At 40.9% G+C, this 16,169-nt stretch overlaps 1 protein-coding gene across 1 annotated transcript in view; it reads right to left on the bottom strand.

Moving 5' to 3' along the window:
* FARSB (phenylalanyl-tRNA synthetase subunit beta) overlaps positions 1 to 16,169 on the bottom strand; it is a 72,072-nt gene that overhangs the window by 16,132 nt on the left and 39,771 nt on the right. The window contains exon 16 of the mRNA XM_078450844.2: positions 9,467 to 9,622. Within this exon, the coding sequence (XP_078306970.1) occupies positions 9,467 to 9,622 (156 nt within the window). The remainder of the gene's footprint in view (positions 1 to 9,466; positions 9,623 to 16,169) is intronic.

Genomic DNA, 16,169 nt, shown 5'->3' with positions numbered 1-16,169 from the left:
ACCCAAAATCGAGGGATGCACTACAGAATAACTGGCCTGTAATCTTCAAAAGTGAGACGGTCATAAACGTCAAGTAAAGACTATTCTAGAACTCTCCAAAAAGAGACTAGAGAATCATGGCAGCTAAAGACAACACATGAGTCTCGGATGTAAAAGATAATAAAACTTGCATAGGGTCTAAGGATTAGATGGTGGTTAGCATTAAGATGAATGGGATTTTCCTGATTTTGATGATTACATTGTCGTTATACAGGACAATGTCCTTGTTTGAAGGAAATACACACTGAAGTACTCTGGAGTATTGGGTCATTAGGTTAGTAAGTTATGCTCAAACAGTTCAGGAAAGGTTCTTTGTACTGTACTTGCATTTTTTTCTTTTTTTTGAGAGAGAGAGAGAGAGAGAGAGAGAGAGAGAGAGAGAAAGGCCACGCGCGAGCAGCAAGGGAAGAGCAGAGACAGAGGGAGAGAGAATCCCAAGGAGGCTCTTTGCTGTCAGGAGCCTCCTCCTTGGGGAGGCTCCTCCTGGGGGAGGCTCCTCCTAGGGGTGGCTCCTCCTTGGGGAGCCGATATGGGGCTTGATTGTGGGATCATGACCTGAGCGGTAATCAAGAGTCAGATGCTTAACCGACTGAGCCACCCAGGCGTCCCTGTACTTGCATTTTTAAAATAGCTTGTGACTACTTCAAAATTTTAAAAACAAAATGGGGTTTAAGTTATAGGAGTGTCCTGAAGGGAGCTTTCATCAAATTCTCAGAAACAAAACAAACAAACAACAACAAAAATTACCACCCCAGTTCTATACTTTGAAACAAAAGGAAATACTAAATATGAATACATCAAAAGGAAATCAACATTTTGAAGACAGGTAAATTCAATAAATTTATATGCTTAAACACATCTACTTCAAAAGAAGTAAGAGCTGTTAGTGGTTTTAAATAACTCAATTATTCCCTTAACTAACGCCTTTCAAAGCTGCTCCAACGGACAGGTGGTTTCCTTAAGATCTGTCCATCTATTTATCTAAATACATGCATCCATGTTTTGTTTTCTATCACAGTATTTCCTACTGTTTTGGGAAATGCAACACCTTATTTCATTTTGTTCCCTTACCCTGACATAATATTAGAGCTCATCCATTATTTTAAGTGACTAATTGTGTTGAAGGATTTATCAGACTAAAACAATAGTCACTGCCAATCTATATTAACTCCTATCATTAACTTTTCAACTTACCGAAGAAACCTTAAGAAACACGAGCTGAATCGATGTTTTGGCGGATTTGCCTTTCAGGTCAGTGCTGATGAAAAAGACTTAACGTGGGGGTCCCCACAAGCGTAAGACGCCATTAGGTACCTGGTCTTCCTGAGCAACTAGAACTGGACGACACCCAAAGCCTGACATCTAATCGCTGATTCAGGAGAAGCTGGGTCCACAGCTACTCATCTCTTACCCCCACAAAGCAGCTCTCCATGTGACAGGAAGACTTCTGTTACTAAAACCTTAACTTCAGCTATTCCTGGGGCGCCTGGGTGGCTCAGTCGGTTAAGCGTCTGACTCTCGGTTTCGGCTCAGGTCATGATCTCACAGTTTTGTGAGTTTGAGCCCTTCACTGGGCTCCACACTGACAGCACAGAGCCTGCTTGGGGTTCTCTCTCGCCCCCTCTCTCTCTGCCTCTTCCCCACTCACGCTGTCTGTGTATCTCTCAAAATAAATAAACTTTAAAATGAAATAAAATCTTAGCTACTCCTAACCATGGCACCAGAAAGAGCAGCATGTGAAACAACACTGTACAGAGTGAGAATATCTACTCATAGTCACTACAGAATTCATGAACTTCCTGCTTCTCTAGAAAGGTGGGTTTCAAACTTATTTTTTCAAAAGGGACCCTTTGTTCAAATTTTACTTGGAAGTATACAACTACAATGGGTTTGTTGTTTTATGGGAACCCAGAAGACATTTAAAAAAAATTTTTTTAATGCTATTTTTGAGAGAGAGAGGGAGACAGCACACAAGGGGGGAAGGGGCAGAGAGAGAAGGAGACACAGAATCCCAAGCAGGCTCCAGGCTCTGAGTTGTCAGTACACGGCCCGAGCCCAACGTGGGGCTCGAACTTATGAGCTGTGAGATCATGACCTGAGCTGAAGTCAGACGCTTAACCGACTAAACTACCTAGGCGCCCCCCAGAAGACATTTTTAAAAGCCACTCCTCTACAACATATTCCCTGGGAAGGGGCGGGCAATGTCTTCACTAGCTGTAAAAATGCCAACTGAAAATAAGTGCCAGCGGTTAGCAACAACACCTTCAAGGCAACAAGACACAAGTACGTCCGTGAAACAAATATCCGTGAAGGTGGCCGGAATGAGACCACAGCCTATGCTGATAGGAGAAGGGGTCATCAAAGTTGAATTCAAAAGCCAAAAGTAAAGGAATACAACAACAGAGAAAGAAAAAATGAGAATGGTTTTACTAAGAGTTAATTTTAAAATGACTCAAGAGGTTAGCATGAAACTTGATTCTATGATCTTACAGCTGGATAGCACTCAATTCTGCCAAGGAGTTCAGGCAAGTAGAAATTAAAATATAACTTGTAAGTTAGAATTGATTTTATCTTTGAGAAAAGAAAATCCCAAATATCAATGGTTTAGAGAACACAGAGGTTTGTTTTATATCAAACACAGAATTACGTGCTCCAGGGAAGGAGGCCTTTATTCTGAATGGCCATGTGGACAGCTGATGGCTGGCTGCACAGCAGCCCTACCTAGGGATTTATTCAATATGTTTACCTTTTTATTAGCCACCCAGCCACCCACTCTTTTGATCTTCTGGATTGGCCACTCGGAGGGTTGGAATGTAGTTTGCCAGAACACATCATTCCCTAGGAACTCACAGGACGTTGTTCTCAACCAATATGCTGCAGCATACCCATGTGCCAAAACCAGGGTGCCACCAAAATGTAAAACTGTCTTACATGTACTGAGTAGTAAAAGTCACCCTAAAAATCCTCTAAACTTTCAGGATCTGGGCCCTTCACGCAAGCTAAAACTGAACTTCTTTCGCATCTCTTTGTATTTGGGCCACGGCGTTTTCTACAGAAGAGCGGAGGCCAGGATCCAGTTAGGAAGCAGGAAAAAAAGGAGTATAAGGTGGCAAATAAAGACAAATGGCTGAAGTGAACTCCAAAGAATGCATTCAGTTACAGCCTGCATGCTCAACAGGGGTGAAAACGAGCTCTTGGGGGCAGAAAGAGAGAGATGAAAAAAATCCTGTAAATTACAGGGGCGCCTGGGTGGCTCGGCGGGTTGAGTGTCCGACCTCGGCACAGGTGGTGATCTCCCAGTTCATGGGTTCGAGCCCATCAGGCTCACTGCTGTCAGCACGGAGCCCACTTCAGATCCTGTCCCCCTCTCTCTGCCCCTCCTCTGCTCACACTCTATCAAAAATAAAACAAACATGAAAAAAAAACACAAAACTACAATGGTCTGTGGCCCTGCAATGCCGAACCCAAACTGACCATCTTACGCCTCAGTATTCTGTCCCTCCCACTGGGTTGTCCTGGGCGTCACGGGGGCAGCACTGACATGGAAGACAAAGCAGCCGTGAGCAAAGTCAGACGGTGCTACAAAACCACGGCCACAGACGGCCGGGACCCTGCCTGCCAGACTCCCTGTCGCTCGTGGAGCCGTGCGGACGGGCGGCCTGCACGTGCATGGGCTGCCATCAGCTGCCTGGAGGACATGATTGTTCACATCCGTCGCCAGGAGCTTCCGTGCGGCTCAGGCTTTGACGATTAAATCAAAAGTGTCCGATTCAGAAAGTCATTCCACACATCACTAATTACATCATGTGCCAAAAAGAAAAAACAATAACCAGCCAGTTATTTTCTCTCAAGGAAAAGCTAAATTCACTAACAGTTAAGAAATGAGTCGCAGTTGTTTTACTTTTGCTGAAAAAAAAATGCTTTAAATGACAAAATGTGATTGGCACATATAATTTGACACACAATTTATACAAGTAGATAAACATTAAAAGTTATTCAGTAGATACAGATTTTTTAACTTTTTAGTTATCTTTAACCCTGGGTTTTAAAGAGGTTTACACTTCTTTTTATGCACGAAGCATAGCTATACAGAGAGTACACAGTGTGTGGTGTATCTGTGGTGTCCATTTTCAGAGAGGGGCAATTAGAGAGAAAAAGTCTAAAAAAGGTTTCGTAGGGGAAACAGAAACACTGTTAGGACATCTGTCAGGTGGGAAATGGAACTGAGTCATTCAAGTGAGATGTAGCGGGAGCACTCCAATTTGCCGAGTACTGAAACGTCGGGTAAGAACCAACCAACACACGCACGCAAAGTGAAAGGAACGTGAGTGGAGAGAACTGGCCTGGTACATATGACAGAGGGAGGCAGAAACACTCACTCAAAACCACAGGGCCAAGTGAACCCCCCGATAACTGTGAAAGCTTCATAAACACCGTGGCCCACGGTACGCTGTGGCTCTCCGCGTGGGGATCACGGCTGCCGCCATATTGGTTTGAGTCTTTTAATCCCTTCCAAGAAGGTAACAAAAATTGTATTTGAAGGCTTTCCTCAAACACGAAAAAGCAGACGAGCAAAGGAACAAGGGCTGTTTTGACACAGAGTGCTATGGTCAGGAAGCTTAAAAACTTCTAAACCCTTTTCCAAAAGAGAAAACTTGATGCCTTAACAGAGTGATGCCTTTGTTGGTGGTAACTAAATGTGGACACATCACACGGATCCCCTTCTATTCTGGTCCAGGACACTCGTGTAAATCAAACCATAAACGCGCACCGCTCCTTCAAAGGTGGTCCAACAGATACGCTTCCCACGTATTTCCAAGCTCGTGTTACACTGAAAGCCAGTGTGAAGATCAAGGGAGCCTCACAGCTTCACCCGTGTATTTCAGCATCTGAAATCCTTCACAGGTGTCCTGAAAGAGGAAAAGGTCTCGACCTACAGGTCAAGTCAATGATCATTAGGTGTCACTGTGACAGAAGGGATCTAAATAACCTCTGTAGCTACATATGGCGCGGGATTAAATGCACATATTACTTACAGTGATTTTTCATCTCACAAAATGAATTCTGAGCAGCATGAAAACTAGAATTGTTCAAAACTACATGCTGTAAAACCTGTCTCTCAGGGATCTTGTCTCAAGTTTAAACTGAGGTCTCCTGAAGAATTGTGAATAAAACCAAACTGAACCAGGTAACAAATAAAAGGGGGAAAAATACACACTAGAGTCAATGCAGCCAAACGCACGCAAAGCCTGCCACCTCCTACAAGAAGTAATTTTTGCCACTGATTTGCCCACTAACCACATAACTGTCCTAAACACAAAAACACTTGAGATTTTTTTTTTCTTGCCCAGAAGTGGTTTCTGAAAAAGGATAAATGCAGTTTGACATACATAATTTAGTTTGCAACCGACCACGAAGGGGAGAAGCTTGGCAGGGTGGGGGTGGGGGTGGGAGGAGGGGCAGGCATGTATATATATATATCCACGCTGTAACAATCTGATCAAACGCCACTAGAACAGCTGAATCCTTCTGAAACCCTCAAAAGGCTCTACAGTCTGCTGCAAAGTTAAAGGTTCTTTTTCTCCTCCTCCCACTTAACTGACCTTACCCCATCATCACCTCAACGTTCTATTTCACCTTACGTTCCTAAGTGCAAAGGTGCTCGGCAAATGAAAACTCGGTAACACCCTGACTTCTAACTCTGGCTGCAGTCCTTCTGCAGAGACTCCTCAGGCTGCAGAGGGCTGTCGCCTTCAGAATAAACAAGGTTACGCTGCAATGTCAACAGAACACTTTGGGGTCAGTGCAGCGATCCGTCAGTCAAGCTTCCAGATTTCTCTCACAGTGGACAGGGCCGCATCTCTCAGAGGGGAATCAAGTTTTGTTCCACTCATCACTACCACCAAACAGCACAGCACAGGAGGAACTCGGTGGTGCTCATTACCAAAGACAGAAGAAAGCGGGTGTAACTGCCAATGGGCTGACATTAGCAGGAACCTCTGGTGAAGAGACTTAGCTCAATTATAAACGCAAAGTCACTAGGGATTTTTAATTATTAAAGAGTAAACCATATGCTAGAGTAACAGAAGACAACTCCGTAATCAAGAATGGCAGGAAATGGTAGTTCTTAATCTGTTTCTATTCTTTGACACTCTGAAGACCTCTTCCTTCCAGAAAAAGTTATATGCAAACTAACAATACACTGATAACAATGATGTAGCTAAACACACTCCAACTACCAAATTCCAGTGTTTCCATAGCTACTTAGGAGATATATACGTATATCTATATGATACATATACAATATACACGTGAAGTTTTAGATGAATACCAGCTTTGCTCCGGACTTGTTTTGACAAACCACTTACTTTAAGTGTCGATTTCTTTAACCATAAAAAAAATGTCATTAATCAAAATAGACTTAGAAATGCCTATGAGAAATGAGGAACTATTATTTATAATGACAGTAATTCTCTTTGGTTTGATGGCTCTTACAGAAAGCACTCAGAAAAAAAGATGTGGCCAATGCTGGTGATAGGGGCAGTAGAAGTAAATACCCTGCTTTGTTTTTCTTTACCCCCCAAATAGCCAGTTTAGATATAATGAAACATGTACTGGTCCAGGCCACCCATATGTATAAAGAAGTTGTACCAAAGCTTTTCAAATTTATAAATCTAGGACATTTCATAGACGTCAAAACTTTAAGACATTACAATATTCTACTATGAAAGCCTAAATAAATTTAAAAGGAAACAGAATATTGACTCTGTCCTCATCCTAAATCAAAACCATAGTAACAACTTGGTCTAAAAAAAGTGAATGTCAAGACCTACAACCACATCAGAAGGTACAGCTTATGAAGGCATTTTCTAATTAAAAACAAAACACAACACAACAGACATCTTTGCATTACGGAGATTAAGTACTAAGTATTACATATTTTAGCACCAAAAATAATAAAAGGATTTAAATACTATCCTAGGTTTAGAATTATAAAAATCTGACTTTTAAAAAGATCAACACAGATTCGCTTTTTCTATAAATGGTTCCAAGCAACACATACCATGATATTTTCCAAATGCTAAGTGCTGTAGCTCCTCCCTTTCAGAAGTGTCTTAAATCAGTCTTCTTGGAATGGCTATGGCCAACACTGAAGTTCAAGTTTTAAGTCAACACCCTCACTACTGTCGTATAGTGTATACTGTGATATGGAATCCACACTATACGACCTTCCAACCATTCTCTACCCCTTACTCTATGCCACCCAATCTCCATGCTGCTGCCAGATTAATCCCTCTCAAGTACAGGTCTAAATCATATCACTTACTTGAAGAGAGAGAGAGAGAGAGAGACAGAGAGAGACAGAGAGAGACAGAGAGACAGAGAGAGACAGAGAGAGACAGACAGAGAGAGAGAGAGAGAGAGAGAGAGAAGCTTCAGTATTTTTTCTCCTGATTAGCTAAAATCCCTAGCATCATTCTAGCATTCAGGACTCTCAAATATAGTCCTAAGCTTCTTCCTCACCCTATAGTCAAACCAAACTGCACTAGGCCATGTTTCCCATATTTTGTCTTGGCTCATGTGGCTCGTCTTGCTTCCCTATTCCTTCCTTCACAGGCCCATCTAACTTCCCAGAAGCTCAGTAATGCTTTGCTGGATGCCCTCAGGTGCACAGTTTCCCCCTGTGGAAACCTCAAGGCTCCCGTCGGATGCAGTGGCCTGGTGTGAGAGCTGGAATGTAATGCTCTTCACCCTACAGATTCCAGGATAGTGGGGCCTGTCCTACTTACCCTTGTCATCTTGAAACCTGCCTCATGACTGGGAACTCAGATTCCTTCGAAAAATAAATGTCTAAGGAGATTACTGAGGCCAGAGAAGCATCATATTAAAATGTCGGTTTATGGTTTATAGAAATATCATTAATATAAAAGTGTCCCATCCATAACAGATTATGTTCCAATTCACCATTTCAGTTCTTTGCAATCTTACAAGAAAAGAACATTAGGCCTCATATACACAGCATAATCTGTTTCAGAGAACTGGTTTTTATCCATCCAGTTTATTTATGAAAGGAAGTTTCTAAGTCTTTAGAAGGTAAAGAAGATACCAGCTTTCAGGTTGCTATTAACTTGGTTGACCCTATCTTAAAGAACTCTAGAAGAGCAAACTGGTGAATACATGAGTAAAGGCACTGAGAAGGTGGGCAACTTGGGCCTGTGGAAGGAACACTGGGCAGCAGGAGCCCTGGGTTCTGCACGTGACGTGCAGCCCAGCTCATTCAACTTGCCTACGTCTGGTTCCTTCACCTGTGAAACAAGGGAATTGGAGTTGCTGAACTCCAAGATCCAGTTCTAACACTCTGTACTTCTAGAGGGACAACACATGACTTCCTGGGTAATTTCTAATGAGAAATGTGGCAGAAAACAGTAACTCCCTGCCATATTTAATCTCTCAATTTTGTGGGGAAAAAAAAAAAAAGAAAACCAAAGAAAAAAAACTTCACAGATCAACCTAAAAAGGCCCACATGTTTCAGGGTTATTGCATTTTCAAAGAAATCTTCAAGTTAAAAAAAAAAAATTTAAGACAAACCACCCACAAAAAAACAATCTATGAGGACTAAGAAAAATAAATCTAAGAAAAACAAAACTATGCCCTCCAAAAGACCTCATATCACTAGTAACTGCTAAGTAACACTTTAAAAAAAAAAATGAATTTCCTGTTAGACATTTAAAATGCCTAACAGTTAAAAAAAACCTGTCAGGCAGGCAGTAGGAAGGAGTGGTATAAAATATTTCCTTTCAAGTTGTTTCTGGATCTCTAGTCTAACAAAATAAACTCAGGTTCCAACTACAGGGAAACGCAATGTAAAAACTTCAGCATCCCCGGCACAGTGAGAAGCCAGCACACCAGGATACGTGCTCTGTCCTGTTAGCCTAACTTAAACTCTCCAACAGATGTCGCTGCACGGGCTTTCATACAGGGGGATTCGTGTTCTTCCTCAGTCAACCTCACGACTTGATTAACGTGAAGCCTCTCAGGATAACTTTCCAGGTTTTTCTTTTGTCTTAAAGGCTTCAGACAGGCGGATTTGAATGTGAATCCTCAGTTTAGGTCCTCTCAGCTTCCAGTTTGGACTTCTGAGTTCAGAAGTGCCACCACGGTGCTGGTGGCTTGACCGTGTCAGTAACTAGGGGCTACCACACTCACCTGGAACAAAAGCACTTTACTAAAAGAGCTCTGCAGGTGTTTTCCTAAGATGCTGGAGGGAAGAGGAAATGTTTTCTAGAAAATACTAACAATTAATTGAAATTGAACCTCTATTTCCCGCCTCCCCACCCCAATCAAATTGAAAAAAACTATCAAAACACAGGACCTGGACTCTTCATTACATTATCGCTAACTCTGGATTCAGCTGATGAGTCTTACCTTCTGATGCCTTGATCACATATCCCCCCTTCTTCTCACCGGGAGGCACATTCAGGAGCTGCATAATTCTGTCAAGTAGCCCATGGATGATCTCAAATCCAGGATTCTTGTTGTAATAAACAGCACAGAGGTGCCTGTAGTTTCTTGCGCCTACATCTGAAAAAATAAAAGAATTAGACACAAGGCCATGGTGACCATAACTTAAGAAACTCCTATGGGGCTAAAAAGCATCTTTATGAAACTTAGAGCTAAAGCAAATACTTAGAGTAAATTGGGGGGTGGGGTGGGGAGACCGTAAGTTCAAAGAGTCAAAATTATATTGTTTAAAGCATATACAGGGACACCTGGGTGGCTCAGTCAGTTGAGCGTCTGACTCTTGATTTCGCTCAGGTCATGATCTCACGGTTTGTGAGTTCAAGCTCCGCATCAGCCTCTACACTTTCAGTGCAGAGCCTGCTTGGGGTTCTCGCTCTCTCCCTCTCTCTCTCTCTGCCCCTCCTCCACTTATGCTCTCGCTCTCTCTCAAAATAAATAAATAAACTTAAAAAAATGTTTAAAAAAGCATATACATTGGCTGGAAAACTATGAAGCGATTGCTTCTCGGCCTTTTGGCTAAGATCAAGTGGAAAACTGAAGCGAAGAAGGGAGTAACTATCACAAAAGTTAGGACAGTGGTTGTTTTAAGTAAAGAGAAGTGATAAGATGGGGAAGAGCCTTACAGGACGCTTGAGATACTGGCAATAAATATTCTATTTCTTAGTTTGGATGGTTTATAATCTTTTCAAATCATATGTTACATATATTCTTCACAATTAAAACATGAAAAAAAGCAATATAGGAGGACAAGAACAACACTGATGTAAACGTAAGCCAAAAAACTCTCCACACAGGAAACAGAATGAAGAGAAATATACCTAAATGCCAACAGAGATTCTATCTGGGCAGAGATCATGTTTACCAAATTTCAGCTATTTTCCAACTGTTCCTTGATTATACATATTATTCTACTTTGAAAATCAGCATTTCCAAAATATTTTAAGAAAGATGTGCAGCAACCCAAATAAACCCTGACGGTGAGTGGATAAACAAAGTATGGTTCATCCATATAGTGGAATACTACTCAGCAATGAAAAGGAACAAACCATTAATAGATGTGACCACCTACATGAATCTCAAGGGCATTCTACTGAATGAAAGAAGCCAGTCTCAAAGGTCTACATACAAGGCCATTTATAGAACATTCTGGAAAAGGCAAAACTATAGCAACTGAGAACAGACAGTGGTTGCCTGGGCTTAGATGTGGGGGAAAATGTAACTCCAATGGCACAACGTGGGGGTTTAGGCTGGCAACAGAGCTGTTTTGTGTCTTGTAGTCATGGTTACAAAGATATGAAACTTTATTAAAACTCCTTTTTAAAAAAAGTGCATGGCATATAGAGGTAAACTCAAATTCAACAGTGAGCATTTAACTTGAACAGATACATATTCACTTGTGGCCCTTTAATTCTGAAGGAGACTGCTGCTCTAACACAAACATCGAATGCTGACTTCATTTTGCTATTCAAATTAGGGACAGAGAAAAAATAAAACAATGTCTACCTGGGGGAAACTGAAAAATAATCTTTTTTTTTTTTTTTTTTTTTTTTTTTCAACGTTTTTTATTTATTTTTGGGACAGAGAGAGACAGAGCATGAACGGGGGAGGGGCAGAGAGAGAGGGAGACACAGAATCGGAAACAGGCTCCAGGCTCCGAGCCATCAGCCCAGAGCCTGACGCGGGGCTCGAACTCACGGACCGCGAGATCGTGACCTGGCTGAAGTCGGACGCTTAACCGACTGCGCCACCCAGGCGCCCCATTAATCTACTTTATATTCTCATGGAGTGAGCCAAAGTTCTTCCACAGATTTATTCCCATAGCCACGACTGACAAAATACAAAATGTCTTCTACCTTCCAGATATCCAAATAAAACCTGGGTATTTTAAGACACTATACGACTAAAGTAATAAAAAAGTGAGCACATAAATGGGGTGAAAAGGAAAACTCACAACTGATTACTATGTGCCAGGTGCTTATTAGTACCTATCATTCTTCTATAATCTTACTTAATTTTCAAGACAATCATGTACAGTGGGTTTTATTACCACTATAAAAGGGGACAGGAAAAGTTAGATGGAAAAACAAAGGCTCAGACAGATTTTACCCAAAATGTCAAGCAAACTGGCTGGAGCTAACTAATTACATAGCTAATAAGCTATAAAACCAGGATATGACTGGGATGGTCTGGCTCTAAAACACAGGCTCTTTCAGGGTGCGTGGGTGGCTCAGTCGGTTAAGCATCCGACTTCAGCTCAGGTCATGATCTCGCGGTTTTTGAGTTCGAGCCCCACACAGGGCTCTGTGCTGACAGCTCAGAGACTGGAGCCTGCTCCGGATTCTGTGTCTCCTCCTCTCTCTGCCCCTCCCTTGCTCATGCTCTGTCTCTCAATAATAAACGTTAATTTTTTTTTTTTTTAAAACACAGGCTCTTTCTAATAAACACTGCAAATGTTGAAGTCTCTAAAGGATTTAGAGATTTCTTAATCTCTGAAGCACTTAGATGAAAACATACAAGCTTAATACAGTCAAAGATGTACGTTCTTAAAATGGTTTTAAGAGGACACATTTTAGTATTCTCATGTGTTATTTGTCAGAAGTCCTTCAACTGAAGTTTCAAGCCATCAACAATACTGTAACTCATGGAACGAAAGCGTATTCGAAGTGACACTTCTGACTAAATACAGTGAAGAAATGACCATTCTTGCCATGTAACATTTCTTAGTGCCCACTAAGTTCAAGGCACTCTAGTCTATGTATCCCTGGAGGGAGAAGGTCAAAGCCAGCACAAGGCCTGCACAGACTAAACCCTCAACAATTAATTTCTGAATAAATGAATAAAGCCCAGAAAGGGGACACACACACACACACACAAACACACACACACAGAACAATTAAACGGGGCCAGGCCCAGACAGTGGGCCACATTCTCAGTCCGCACAGGAGCCAGCTGCTGGAGGAAAGGAGTTCTTCACTGTTGTCATTCTCTATCATTTCTCTTTGTGAGAATAAAGGAATTTGGTATCTAAAAGCTATAATTGAAGGTGTAAGAATAAAAACTAGTATTAAGACCAGGCAGGCATAAAACCTCACTAAACCAACCACATGCATAAACTAAAATGAGGGGCTTAATTTCTCCGTCGGAACACACACACGCACACATACACCCGCATACTCCCTGAAGGGAAAACAATGCAATGAAACAGAACTAAATTATCCCTTTCATATTACTGACTTGCTCCTGGGTATCTCTGCCATGTGGTACCCATTTCTTAGTGTCACGTGCTTCCACTTTAACCCACAGACATGTATTCCAACTACTTTGTTGTTCCACTTTTGCTGGGAGAGAAGAGCCCAACAGTAATGCCAGCGTTCAGAGAGCTTAGCAACATAACCTGAAGCTTTGTTTTGGTAACCTCGGTGCCTTGGAATACCTCTTTCCTGATCTCCAAACCACGTAAAACTTAACTTTTCTGATAAGAGGAGCAACATCTGCTTTAAAGACTTCGAATTAAGAAAAAGCAGGTCGCGTGATTTTGATGATCAGAATGATGAGCTTACAATAAAAATTACATGCCTTAAAATTATATTCAAGAAAGGTTTCAAGATGTTTGCGTAACACACGTACACATACACAAATACGCTATGTATTTTTAGATTCAATTTTGCAATATTTTTAAGAAAAGCCACAGATTTTTAGGGCCTTATACTAAACCCACTGTAAGAATTAAACTATTTAGATGGTCCTTCCAACTCCCGCCACGGACTGGCCTTTTCCTCCACATCTCCCCAGTGCTACCACTCCCTCTGGACTTGCTTCCTCACATCTTGCTAAGATATTCCCTCTACTGTAGCCAAATTGAATTAAAGGAGGAAACGACCACATATTCGGTTCCACCCATTCCTCCCTGGAGAAAACCGCCAGGTAGAATAAAATTCCGTCTCCTAGTATTTTGCACCAAGGGACCCTCTTACATCACAGGAAGTTCCCTGACTACATGCCGCAAAATAAGAACTATTTAAATTTCATGCCAAAACAAGCGTTTGTTGGAAGTGCCTCAGTTCTTCATAACTCCATTAACAGACCTCTTGTGTTAGGCCATCAAACAATTCTGCTTCTTCAATGGGCCTGCCAAGTATGTCAGCCTAAATTACCAATGCATTTTGCAGACTTCAAAGTACTGCCTGGAGAGGCTGATCTAAACCACCCGAAAGAGGGGATGGCTGGCTACAATTCTAGAAGCTGAAAGAACATGCCAAATGATTTTTTAAAAGAGGAGGAAAAAAAGTGGTACATGATGTCCCCCAGTAAAGAACTATTAGCTACAACTCAAATTATTCAAACAGGCTCCTGCTCAGTGTAGACCGTCTCTCACCACGGTACGAAAAATAAGAAGCAAATTACAGGTGTTAGGTTATTATATATGGACAGACTGTAAAAGGGCAGAGTCTTCAAGGGAACAATTCCGCCTCTATTCTCAGACTCACGTAAAGGCCCAAATACAGATGCTAGGAGAAAGCCTACTGAAAAACCAGAGGTCGACACTGAGCACTGAGATTAACAGTCTGGTCAAGGCAGAAAACAAAATGAAGCACCTTTGTTTTTAATCCATTCCACCCAATAAATTTCTTTAATACTGGTACCCAAGAGACTATAGTTAATGTGGCAAATTTTGCATATCTCCTGAAACATGTCGATGTAATATTAAATGATTCACAAGAGCTACAAGAATTATGTGAAGACCTACACCTTAATACCTACCTGACATAAGAAAACAGGAACATTTACACACTGGTGTTAGGGCTGCAAGTTTATAAAAAAAATATTTTTTTTTTTAAACGTTTATTTATTTTTGAGACAGAGAGAGACAGAGCATGAACAGGGGAGGGGCAGAGAGAGAGGGAGACACAGAATCTGAAACAGGCTCCAGGCTCTGAGCTGTCAGCACAGAGCCCGACGTGGGGCTCGAACTCACGGACCGTGAGATCATGACCTGAGCTGAAGTCGGACGTTTAACTGACCGAGCCACCCAGGCGCCCCAAAAAAATCCTTTTTGGAAGACAATTTAAGACAGCAAAAATTTAAGGTGCATACCTATGGACTAATTCTATTTGTACAAACACATATTTGTATAAGGGTACAAGGATACTCATTACAACAGACATGTTAGCAAAAACCTGGTAGCAATCTAAATATTCATCTTAAGTCTGAACAAACTATAATACAGCCACACAATGGAATATCATATAGACATTAAAAAGAATGCAATGGACAGAATGTGTTCATAGGCAAAAGTACATGATAGGAAAAGCATAATTCAATTTTTTAAACACTAGAAAGTATTTATATGTATCTATGGCTCTACAGAGAAATGTAAAACACATGATTGCATATGCACAGGAAATATACAATAAGAGTGTGTGTGTGTGTGTGTGTGTGTATACATTGTAACAGCATATACACACACACATATACACATAAAACTATAAGAGTAGGATTAGGAAGAAGTTGGATATGTGTTTTGTTTTTTATTAAATATGAAAAATAAAATTGCTCTTAATATGTATTTGTGAAAGTTCTTAAAGATACTACAAATTTTAAAAACAGAAACCTTAAGGGGCGCCTGGGTGGCTCAGTTGGTTGAGCATAGGACTTCGGCTCAGGTCATGATTTTGTGGTTCACTAGTTCTAGCCCCATGTCGGGCTCTGGGCTGACAGCTTGGAGCGTGGAGCCTTCTGTGGATTCTGTGTCTCCCTCTCTCTCTGCTTGTACTCTGCCTCTCTGCCTCTCTCTCTCTCTCTTTCTCTCTCTCTCAAAAATAAATAAAATTAAAAAAAAAAAAGAAACAGAAACCTTAACAGCAATTTTCCTTAAAACTTCTATATTAACACACCAAAGTATGGACTTTTTTTTCTTTTTTTAGATAATGCTGAAAGCCAAAACATAAATGTGAGGAGGAAAAAAAAATCTATGACCTTCTCAATGCATGCAGGAAAAAGTTGTAACTGTGGGTTGCCTTTTAGTTAACATAAACCTGGAACAGATTTTTATCTATTAAAAAAATACAATATGCAATGCATGACAGAGCACATTATACTCACATTTGCAGATTTTAAGTATGTGGAACCAAACACACTAAAATAACTTTCCATATTAAAAATGATGTTATTTACAGTTAAGATGCCATCATATAGGGGAATGATGCTACTTCAAATACTGTCAATGTCAATGTTCCTTACACCCATATTTTTTGAATTATTAATTGGAAATTCTACATGCCAAAAACATGAAGTAGTAAAATTAAATTAATCCAGACTGATGACATAAGCTTTCTTCAGAAAACCACATTCCACATGTGGACGCTAGATAATCTTCCATTATTTGATGGCTGCAGAATTAATGAACAATTTCTCAGAGCTCAAGTATTTCACAAGCTCATAATGAAAACGCCTCTATTGAGCTCTTTATCAAGCAAAGAGTTATAGAAAAAACTATAAATATCTGGCCGCCGTATTCAGTAGGTTACAATATAGACAGATCCACGAACGGTACAGAGGAAGCTGGAAGAACAAACCAAATCACGGAACAGTGAATTAGTTGTGTTCT

The sequence above is a fragment of the Panthera onca genome, chromosome C1, assembly GCF_046562875.1.
Source record: "Panthera onca isolate mPanOnc1 chromosome C1, mPanOnc1 haplotype 2, whole genome shotgun sequence".
In the NCBI taxonomy this organism is placed as follows: Eukaryota; Metazoa; Chordata; class Mammalia; order Carnivora; family Felidae; genus Panthera; species Panthera onca.
This window is presented reverse-complemented; position numbering and strand designations above follow the sequence as displayed.